Below are 12,187 nucleotides of genomic sequence, written 5' to 3'. Positions count from 1 at the left end.
TACACTCTCTTCATGTCTTTCTTGTTCCTTAAGTATGGGCTAATTTTGAAGAACAGGCTCAGGCAAATGTTAGCAGCCAAAAAAATCAGCCATAGCAACATGCCTCTTGAAGAAATGCTGGTTACTTATCAACTATGTATTTCAAGCAACATCTACAAAGATGTCTCAGAATAAATGTCTATGCATAGAAAGAGGAAATAAGAAAACAGCAGAAGCTGCATCTAAAAAGAAATATTTTGAAAGCTAGAATGTATAAACTCAAAGGTAATAACACTCCAATATAATTTTTCTTTTTAATAAAATATCATTTATTCTAGTTACTTATCATCTCACACTAGAATTTAAAATATGAAGTGCAACACTATTTAAAAAAGTTTAATTTCTTTTAAAAAGTTTAATCCCTTGAATTTCTTTGTGGGAATGTCCACACACTGTCCTGCACTTGCAAATTTCATTGCTCAGCCACTTCATTTCCCACATTGCCAACAACTGTACAGTCAATGCAAACCCAGCATTTTTAATTTCAAATGAACATAAAACAGTAGAGTACATAAAAGCAGACTGCCAGTTTTGGGCACTATGGAAAGCAGGTTTATAACAACACAGGCTGTTGAGTGCAACTATTTTGTTTCTGAAGAAATGGAATGAAAATGTGAGTGCAAGGAAAGGACAAGAGTGCTATGCTGGCAAATCCGGATATGATTTCTTTGACTGCTCTGTGGCACCACACGTGATCTGGGACCAACTTCAGCACACACCTAACAATAGGGCACTTATCCCTAGGAACAAGAGACGTACTCTGTGATTTTCTTTTCATTAGCTTCTGCAGACTCCAGCACTCTAACTTTTTCTGCCTTTTTCTGCCTATTAGCTAACTTGGATCAGGCAACACAGAAGTCAGATATTCAGTATCACATTTCCTCAACTTAGAAAATAGAAAACCAAGGACCAGAAACCAACTACATAAATGACACTGTTCTCATCAGAGTATAAACAGTAGATCAGCTTTAATTTCCAGTAACTGCTATCACACTACCATGTCAAACTCATGAGAGATTTGTGTCACACGAAGAGGGGGTTCTTTTTATACATCACTTAGTCTGATTAATCAGCAGCTGCCAAATTTGGATGTTAACAACCCTCATTTTCTTCAGCTTCCAGCTTTATGCAAATCACAGTTTGTCTTTAGCTAACCTGATAAACCATTTTCATCGCTCTCAATTTAAAAAGGAACTCAGAAAAAAAAAATTAAAAAGGACAAGCCAAGAAAGGAGAACAGAGGAAAGAAACAAATGAAAGTGACAAGCACAAGTATTGGTGGTGAGAGACTCAAAACTGTTCCGAGTACAGTCACACAGCACCATGGAAATACAATCAGCTGCTTGCTCTGCCTGCTAAAGGCAGGTTAAGCTTTCACATTACAGCCTTCAGCCATCAACCTCCAACCCCTTCACAAGAAACTGCACTTCTATGTGAAGCTGTGCAGGTAGGAGGATCAAGCCACCTGAAACACAGGACCACCTGACCCCTTGATTTCTTGCATGATAATCCACAGAGTGGAATAGAAGTGTTTCACTGCTCTGACCAATTGGACTTGTATATAGCTGTTCATCTTCACAGGATAGGAAGAAGGCATAAAAAAAAAAGTAATATGCATTACTTCATCATTTATAAATAAATATGCATATATGTCAGGTGCTGACAAAAATTTCAAGTAGCAAACTTTTCATCACGTTCCTGGAAGAAACAGGGTAAAGAGATAATAAGTTAGAGAAAAGCAGCCTTACATTTTTTGCATGAAGACAACCTTGTCCAACTCCATGAAGTTAATCTGAAGTTTTCAACTATTTGTATTTGTCTTGCTGAATATTATTTGCATTTTCTTTTTGAAGAGCCGCTATCAGTTTTCCGATGAACACATTTGGAAAGAAATACGAGTTGTGTTATTGTCACTATAAATTAGAGAGCTGGCACAGGGTGTTTTCTTTCAAGTTGCTCTGCTTTTTTTTCTTAATTGGTTACAGCTGTATGCCTGGGATGAAAAAGCTAGAAGGAAAACACTAAAGCCACTTGAGGTTTGAGTGCTGTGGGGAGAGCACATTGTTAGCCCTTGTGCAAAGTCACTGCCATTTAATTGCTGATGATAGCATCATAATAAAAAAATTATCAGCTAATCCTAACTTCTGAGTGATCTAAAGTCTAGACTGCCACAGCAGCTGCAGTAGCACTGGAAAAAAAGGACAAGCATCCAGCATCATCACACGCTCAGGGTTCAACAGTTCTGCTGAGGCTGAGTTCTTCTCTGGGTTTGGTTCCTGGAACATAGCTTGATCCACAGGGCTCATGGACAGATGAAACATAAAGCCTGTTTATCAGTGCTTGTACTCAACGAATGCCTGAGCATACCTTACAGTCCAGCACCATTCACACATCCTAGAAAGATTTCCATCTCTGCAGGGGAACTCCTTCTCCTGCCAACACCGTTACTCTCTATTATTATTCTAGAACAGAAATGAGAAAGATGGGCCACAGACTGAAAAGGACAGGTACAATATTAAGCTATAATAATAGGTCATATTTATCCTGTTACATTTGAATCTCCTCCTAGAAAGAGCAGACTCTGCATCCACTAGGAACTTTCAGGTCTCATCCTAATATGGAATCAGCATATGGCAAGAATGCATAACCCTGACCCCAGGAACAGCTCCAGGGTCTCACCCTGGTGTACATTTGGGGCACCACAGTCAGTAGGCATCTCAGAAACCTCATGCACATCTGCCATGGCAACTTTGTCACCAAACTATGGAAGAATATTTGATAAATACTGTGTAAAGGGTTTCCTTTAACCATGTATCTCTACATTTTTCCTTCCTTAGCACTTAGTGACAGGAAAATAGTTTAGTTCAAGTCTCAGCTTCCAGGAATTTGCACAACGTTCTTCTGATATTCTTAAAGTAATTAGTACATATAAAAACTGTTACCTATAACAACTGTTAGTTCACTGCACCTTTTTCTAAAAAAGTTCTAGACTGACTAAAAGTTGTGTAAAATAAAATAACAACAACCCATCCTTTAAAACATCAGCCCAGAGTAAAGGGAAAAGACAACAGGATAATTTGAGAGATGACAGAAACTTACAAGAAAACTGAAAAACACAACATTCATTTCCACATCATTTAGGGAAGGATTAGTAAATCAAAAAAGAAATATTTATCTATTTTAAAGAATATAACTCTAAAAATCAAAATGGCCTAAGAAAGGTAGCAAACACATTTTTAAACAAGAAAATAGTTCAAGAAAATATCACACTACTCAGCACTCAGAAAACAGAGACAGCTGGAAAAGAGAACAGTCTGACTGAGATCTCTGCATGTGAACAGATATTAGCTATCTAAATCTAATAAACCATGTATTACAATTCTGTTTTATACTCTATGATCTTTATACCATTAGATGTTTTAGACATATTTTTTGGGAAAATAAACAACCCAATGAAACTGTATAGATAATTCAGTAAGATAACATCTTTACACCAACTCTTCAGCACACAGGACAGCTTATTCCTACTTACTTAGTTCAGGATTAGAAACTCAAAAATAAGATTCTACGAATTATGTTTTTTTAATTAAACAAATATTATTTCATTACCTAAAACTGAAAATGCTGACTTTATCAAATAACAATCCTGACCACAAAGTTTAAATAATATGTTGCACATACAGGAGACCATGTAAATACATACTGTATATTAATCTCATTGATTGCAGCTGAATAAAAGCCATTTTTCCTCTGTACCATCACACTGCAGATGTTTCTCTCTACAAATGTTAGTCCCAATATCCAAATCACTACAGCAGTAAGAAACCTGGTATATGAGTTCATTATCCTATAGACACAGGTGACACAGCATTGGGGGCAGGGGCAGGTAGAAGGGCCAACAATACTTCTGTGATTTAAAAGATAAATTATTTCTTACCTTGGTTACAGGTTTTTCCAGTGTATCCTGGGTGGCACTTACACTTGTTTGGCCCAATGCATTCACCATGTTTGCATCCTGGCTGGCATATAGCTGCAAATAGATGAATACATGTTATTCTTCCACTCCAGTCACAGCTGACAGTGCTTTACTTTGAAACAAATGGCAATGACCGAACAAATTGTACTGTTTATGTTCCTCCCTTCACCAACATTAAATGCTTCAAATACAGCAGTTCAAACATCAGGTACACTTTCAAAAAAAAAAAAAACAAAAACAAAACCCCAAACACCCAAACCTAATACCCCAATACTTGTGAGAAGAGGGAGACACTTGTTAGTAGTCTGGTTTTGTATAAAACTACATCATGCTGTTTCTGGGATGTTAAACCCTTTCAATACCTAGTCAGCAAGCAGGTACAGTGCCTTCACTTGCCTTATGTATGCATGCACTATGATTCATGCCACTAAATTTGGTGCACCTGAAATATGCCCCACCTATAGAGAAAATGTGTCCATTGATGTCATAGGCAACACAAAGAGCCAATGGTACAGTCATTAGGAGGCAGTAGCACAAATCTCAACATTTCCTCTATGACTACAAGGCAACACTCTTTACCCCTTATTGAGCAACATTCTGCCTGAATCTCTCCCTTCTGGGTGCCTGGATTCTGGCATGGGAATTACTTTTATTTTTCCCTTTTGTTATGGAGGAAAAAAGGACTGGGCAAAAGCAGCACTGACTGTAATATGCTGCTTTATGATTGTGTATGTCCAAATCATTCCTACTCAGTAAATTTCAAGCATTTATTATCCACCCTGTTGTATAGACACAGTCTGAGAATGTATAGATCATAACTCAGAACTTATGTTCTATTCTGCTTCCAGAGTCAAGTAAATATAGAATTCCAAGAAATAATAGTTAGGAAGCCATTTTTTTGGTACCTGTCTCAATATAACACCAAATTCACAAAACAAGCTTTTAGAACTTCAATATCAAATAACAAAAGCATTGGCTTTGAAGAAATATAAGAATTCATGCACAAATGTAGTTCCACTGATGTAGGATTAGCTAACAGGAACATTTTCAGAGTGTAACAAATCCTTCATAACTCTGGAAACCATTTGACAGATGAAAATTTTAAACAACATTTCCAAGTCATTTTATTAGAAATGCTTTTCTATTACTAAACATACTGTTCCAACCTACTGGAAAACTGAAGTATTTACTATGTCCTAAAATGTTGTTTATCATTATATGACAAAATGCAGATGCAGAAATCTGGTGAGCTCACTGCTTAAGCAAGACAGACACAAAACAGACAAAAATCAGAGGGTGGCATAACTTGAATACCCTGTAATCAGGATTTATCTGTTTATCCTGGCATTGAATTCTATAAACTTAAAGCATTTTATAAACTAACAGTATCATTTGGAATTTGCACAGTAACTAACTAGAACCAGCTGTAATATTAATTGATCTGACAACAAACTATCATAAAACTGGATGTATTAAGGGTGTAAATTAATAGAGATCTGCCAGAACACACACAAAAATGTAGCTTGCATTCTAGCCAAGCTGTTCAACAGGGCTGAATTAAGCAAAACTAAAACAGAAACAAGAGATACACTTTGGTTGTGGAAGAACTATGCAAATACATCTCTGATGTTCTAAAATCTTTTCTGTAATATTCAAACCATCTAGAATCAGCAATTCCTGCAAATACATGAAAAGAAGCAACTGTTACCGTAGCAGGAGTTTACTCCATGTGCTTTATTTTCAGGCATGTTTTTTGTTTAAACATATAGTCAGTGATGTCCCCTCATAAAACTTTGTTTTAAATCTACAGGGCTGCTCTAGACAGATCTTCCTAATATGATGGTGCAGTCCCTTTCCCAAAAATCTGTGTTTAGAAATATCTTAAAAGGCAACAGAAAGGGATGTTTTTAGTCAATGTAAGATTATTTTTTTCCTCAGTAAATACTCTCCAGAAACAAAGATACGGAATTCAGATTCAGAAACACTTCTCAATGGAAGTGTAATGGAAAGAGGCTTCTTAGACTACTAAGAGGGATGCTTCAAAAAGTATGTCCTTGGGTAATGGACTGATCTCCCTGAAGAGCAACTGATACATCATGAGAAACTTCTAGAACATCGTACTTGGAAGCAATTACTGCTTTTTTAATCACTGTGGCCATAAAACATAGCAGTCATAGAAAAATAAAAGTATCTTCTTTGTGTAAGAGCTCATTTAGACAATGAGACTCTTCTCTTCCTGACATCATAGACCCAAGTCTAATTAGAGGTGATAGTGGCAAAATGCAGACTATGAAGACCAACTTCATAACTTTGAAGTCACTAGGCAACTTCAGTTTAGCTGACTTTTTTAAAGCCTTGGTCCCTCCCTCAACTGAATAAATTGTACATTAGTAGCAACTCAGAGAAAAAAAAAAAAGATCTCATACTCGAGGATGAAAAGCCTTACAAAATTCAGTAATGAAATAAATGAGATTTTAATTTCATTTAGAAATTAAAATGTTCCTCCAATTCAAAAGGTCAAATACATTTGTATTGGGAATCAGATGTTTCGCTTAATTCTCAGTTAAGCAAGTGGGTCAGATATTGGATGGAACAAAAATTATGTATTAGCATTTGTTAAAACAGATAATATACAATTTCTACAGATATGAAAGCTGTGACACAGGCCATGTTATTACATCAAGAATCTGATCTATGGGATCTCCAAGAGTTTATCTTGTCCAACACATCTCAACAAACATAGCTCCATACCACACAGGATTTAATGTCTTGTATGACATGCAGGTGGTTAACTGCTGATCTAGTCTGTCTCCTGGTGTCGAGGTAAAATTAAGAAACACACTTCAATCACGTGGCAGATACGTGTCCTTCCTGTTTTTAAAAGTCTCAGTTAAAGGAGATCTCAGCCTCAACAGTCTACAGCTCAAGTCTCTATTACCCCAAGGAAAGATTCCCAATGACTAACAAGCCACTATCCATACACTCAAAGTCATCATAAAATGCTTTTTTTGTGTGCATTAAACAGGTATTTGTAAACCTCTGTTTGCTGCCAGACACTGCACTTCTAGAAATTCTGTTTATTAGAGTGCCTTCTACTCACTTTGGCTACTTAAGCATTATGCATCTTATTTATACACAGCTGCTGAAATTCAACACAATGTTGCAACCGAAGAATTTCCTTGCACAGAATAAAAACACTTTGCAGTAAGCTTAGCAACATCTGTAGCTCAGCCAACACCACAGATAAATCTCATGGCATTTCCTATGAGCAATCAAGCCACACTCACGAAAAGACTTGTATATCCTCCCATTAACTTTAGTGGGGCTTTGCAGGGTGCTCAGGACTCAAGAATCAGATGGTGTTCCACCAAGTCTGCATGCCTGGCTGGGGTTCTGCTAGGGACATCTGTAGGCCCTTCCCACTGACACCTACCACAGTGACCAGGCCCAGAGACACGTGCTGGCTCTGGCTCTGCCACCTGCAGCCTGTAAACACTCCCTTCTCCAAAGGAGGACCTGGCCCTGCACAGCAGCAGATACACTCACTGACTCCCAGTGGGTTCTAGCACTGACAATAGATACAGGTATAAAAATAAGCCTAAGCCTGACTTTCAGCATTTCTTTTAATAGCAGACAACTATTTAAACTCTTTGGTATGAGTCTAAGCATACAGTACATGTGTTAATGTGACTGAGTGTTTTCCATTCTACTTGTTTTCTTGCAAAATTCTACATAGAGCAGAATACTTCACTCGCTCTGGTCACACACAGACACATTTGTGGTGGGCATTTATTTGATTTTTTTTTTACACAAGCAGACTCACAAGTAGTGGGGAAAAAGTCTCCAAATAAATATTTTTTGCATCATGACATCATTTCCCTCTAATCAACTCACATTTACAATGACTGAAATAAGCCATTTCCAAGTATTTCAGCCTATTATGTAACACTTGCTTCCCTACTAGACAAGAAGGAGGTGTAGACAGGGAATAGTTACACCAGGCTAAGAAGGTCACTCTCTTACACGCTGAAGGCAATGAAGTCCCAAAGATGACAGTCTGAAAAAGGTTGTCAAAAAGAAGTAAAAACATTCTGCTCTTTATAAATAGAAGTTTTAAAGAAAAGCTAAATTTACACTTGTATATGCAAATGCCACTAAAAATTACATTCCTAATTTATTGTTGAATCAGTATCAAGAGAGCCCTACCTGAAGGATTCCTCCCTAAAAGCAGTTAAACTGCACTCCCAATTTATTGTTGAATCAGTATCAAGAGAGACCCACCTAAAAGCACTTAAACTGCACTCCCGTTGGGAAGTAATGTGGAGAGAGACAGAAAAAAATTCCTAATTACAGCTGTTTTTATCATTAGTCAAGTGTTGCTTATTTAGCTACGCCATACAATAAACTACAACCAAACTATTTTTGTGGACTAATAATTCATAACATCAGCTAATCAACTCTGGTCTCATGACTATTCATTTCAGTCTGATCATTTTAAAATTATTTTGGGGCCAGATGTGAAGACTTGCTCTCAGTTCCCACCAGCTTCAATGGAGTCATGGAGGTATCCTAAAGCCTTTTAATTTGCCATAAATCTAACCATGTACCTGTTTTAAAGGTTGGCAAGAACTACATTTTTCTTCCAAATAAAGTGGCAAACACCACATTTTAAATCTCAAACTTCAGGACAAATTAAGCTTCCTGTAAAAATAACACAAGGAATTGAAACATGAATGAGTGGTTTGGATTTATAATTGGTTTGTTGGGGTTTTGTCCAAGCGTGGGAGAAAGGAAGAAAAAAATTTCTGGTGAAATGCACATGCTGTTAGCATGTGTTATGCTTCTGTAAAAGCCAGAAGCAGCCACTCTTCACAGCCACTGCTTGCTGCTGGTGGTATCTGAGCACAGCTGAATTACTCTGCATTATTATTTTTTAATTGTTGCATAAATACAACAAACAAAACATTCAAAGCAATTTGTTATGGGTCTATAATGCTGGGGGTTTAATTTCATCTCTATTTTCTCCCTGCAGAACTGATTTGGAAGTACCTCTTAGGTACCTCTTAGTCCTCTGCACTAAGCTGCCCTCCTTTTGAGGGCATGCTGTCCCCTCTGCTACTTCTTGTCTAGAAATTGAATGTTAATGGTTTTTTTCTTGATTACCAAACCCTGTTTGGTGGAGTTGTACTGCCTGGTTCCTTACTTGCCCACCTCTTCCCTCTTCATTTGTGGCCAAACAATGGAAATCTCTGAGCTTTCTTAGTGGAGTATCTCTAGCAATTTAACTTTTCTTCAGTTTTCCAGCACTCAGTCTTTCATCAAAACAGCACTGAGTGTAATTCTTACATTCTTTTTCTCTGCTTTGTCTCTAAATTTCTCTTCCTTAATAAGTTAGTCCTTGCATTTTCTTTTTATGTGATGCCTACAAGAGGGTTTCATTAACAGAAGTTGCCCTCTTTAGTCTTTACACTCAAACCTGCCTCAAAATGCCAAGCTGCAGATGTCCAGCATGTCCTTGAACTTTTATTTTCACCTCTCTGCAGTCTAAAAATATGCACAAGTATACCTGCATCTGAAACAAACTATGCTGACCATCTGCCTGAACAGCCTTGCTTCTGCTCTCTCTTCCCAAGTAAGATATAGGCCCTTATTTATTCTGACTCCAGATCCCAGCTCCTTAAATTGAATTTTAAATTCAATTTGCTCAAACACAGAAAGTAATCTGTGCAGCAGCCCAGAGATGATTACATACTCTTCAGCTTCACAAACCTTTACTGGATCCTCTTACACTGCTGACTGCAGAACAGACTTCCAATCTCAAGATCACTACTTAAGGTTCCCTCAGTGCCAACTTTATAACAAGACTTGCATGGTGAAACAAGCTCTCCTCTATGCTGCCTCCTTCACCTGAAACTGGCTGCCTTTCTCCTGCAGTGCTAACAGACCACAACCTCAAATTCTATCATGCTTCTCTTCCTCAGAGTCAGCTTCAGCTCACCTCTCTATTTACTTTTTACAATTCTTCATATATTATGCAATTGCATAAACATATGCTCAAGAAAACGAATCTGCCTTATTTATGGTAATTATGATCTAGGATCTCAAAAGTATGAGCTGATTTGTAAAGTAAATCACTGCTGCTCTTTCAAAGGTGTATGTTTCTGTTTTGTTCAACTACACACTTCAACTACTCACAAATGCAGGAGAATCTATAAAGCTTAATCCACCTCACAGTTACCAGTAGCTGGTAAAAGCACATCATACTCATAACTCACAGAACAGAATTATTTCTGAGAAAGTGACTTTGCTTCCCAAATAAGTGTATTAGTAAACACAATATGTATCTCAGCAAAGCCTAATAAGCCTGACTAGGGCAACTGGGTAATAATTTTCAGAAAATTTCATCAGCACAACATTCCTTACTCTAGTTTTTCTGAAGATAACAAATGTCCTTGACCAACTTCTGTAACTAGAAACTGATATCATCATCAGATAAAATGGGAGCATCTAATGCCTGAATATTTTTTCACAAATTACTTCCCCTTTTTTGCGACATTCATGATAACAAATGTCAAAATGCATGCTTAAGCTTCTATCTAAAACACACAGTTCCATTAAGCAAGCAGCTCCTAATTTTTCATGCACAACTACTACATTAGCCTGGGTAAATCAGTTACTCAGTTTGCACATATGATTCTGGTAACAGTACATTAACATGACAAACTGCAACCAGTGTGGGCTGTTCATTGCAGTGAATTTTTTGCTTGGTTACAACTGCTGACAAATGTGTTTCTAAACCACACAGCCAAATCCAGGCCCTGGCTCATGAATGCCTTGCTATTCAGAACAGCACTAACAAGCATGCATAACTTAAGCATGGATAACACTGAAATCAACAGGATTTATGAAGTCAGTGGAAGTTAATCTAATGCTTATACACTTATATACTCTTTTTGAAAATCAGCAAAAATCTGATCTAACACATGCATAATTTAAGCTCATTATTTCTTTGCCAATATTTGAAATATTTGCTTTGCCAATCTTTTCTTGTTTGCATTTCAAGTGGTTCATTATAAATGCTTAAAGAATGGTGTGATGTCCTCTTGAATGTCTGTTCACTACCAGAATCTTTCTATGTGCCTAGCGAGTTCCACCAGGTAGAAGAAGACTGCCAGGAGTGTCTCTGTGTGTGGTGGCAAAAGATAAACTGGGCTCTACTGCTATTTTGTTTATTTGAATATAACATCCACTGGCTTCAGCAGAGTCACTTCTGTACCACAGCAACAAAGCTGACTTCACAGACAGATGAATGGCTCATTGCTTTGCTTCCCCTGTCTGAAGATTGGTACTTCTGCCACAGGGATAAGTAAAAAAGATGTATCAATTCCTAAGCTACAGCAGACAGCAGCCCTGGGTACCAACAGAAACTAATGTTGATTTCCTTTAGCTCTAACATGCCACATTGTACACCACTGTAGACCAGGACCTGGAAAGTTTTCCTGTTCTGGGAATGGCAACATGAAGTGGAAGTGCAAAGCAGGCAATGGGGGGCAATAAGTGCCTCAGCCATACCAAACTAACCTCCCACTGCAGGCAATTCAATACTGTGAAAGCAAATTGGGCCTCAGTCTGACAGCTTGTAAATACAGTGCTGGCAGGACAAACAATTTGCAGGAAGGCAAAAATATTGCCCAGGACTTGAGGGTGAAATAAAGAAAAAGGCAAAGAGTGAAAGGGAAAAGTCTAATAGTTCAGAAAATAAGTATCACATTGGATAGATGTTGGGATAAAATAGCCCTGCTGATTTCCTTCACCCCTCATTTCCCCCAAATCAAATAATTAAAAAATGAAAAATAAAAACATCGATATCTTCTTGTCACGTATTAGAATTTTCATGTAAACTTATGACTTAGAGGCCATAACTCCAAGTCATAACCTTGCCAAAATTATTTCAAGAAATATGTTCAGCTAACCTTTGGGCTGGCACCTTAGGCTGGCTATTCTCTGCCTTAAGACGTAGAACGCTGCAAAACAAATATCCAAAAAAGAAATTCCAGCTTTTTACTTTTCTGTAAGGAGGATGGACTTGTGTGGGGTTTTTATCAACTTGTTACATTCCTGGAGAATTACACACATTCAACATTCAGAGCTTTTCTGAAATAAAAAAAAAAA

General features: G+C 37.5%; 1 protein-coding gene across 1 annotated transcript in view; it reads right to left on the bottom strand.

Moving 5' to 3' along the window:
• Positions 1 to 12,039, bottom strand: part of NPNT (nephronectin) — a gene marked incomplete at its 5' end in the record, with an annotated part of 44,163 nt that extends 32,124 nt beyond the window's left edge. The window contains 2 exons of the mRNA XM_009085131.1: positions 3,977 to 4,069; positions 11,989 to 12,039. Of these exons, the coding sequence (XP_009083379.1) occupies positions 3,977 to 4,069; positions 11,989 to 12,039 (144 nt within the window). The remainder of the gene's footprint in view (positions 1 to 3,976; positions 4,070 to 11,988) is intronic.
• Positions 12,040 to 12,187: the final 148 nt, after the last annotated feature.

Source organism: Acanthisitta chloris, unplaced genomic scaffold (genome assembly GCF_000695815.1).
Source record: "Acanthisitta chloris isolate BGI_N310 unplaced genomic scaffold, ASM69581v1 scaffold1142, whole genome shotgun sequence".
Classification (NCBI taxonomy): Eukaryota; Metazoa; Chordata; class Aves; order Passeriformes; family Acanthisittidae; genus Acanthisitta; species Acanthisitta chloris.
This window is presented reverse-complemented; position numbering and strand designations above follow the sequence as displayed.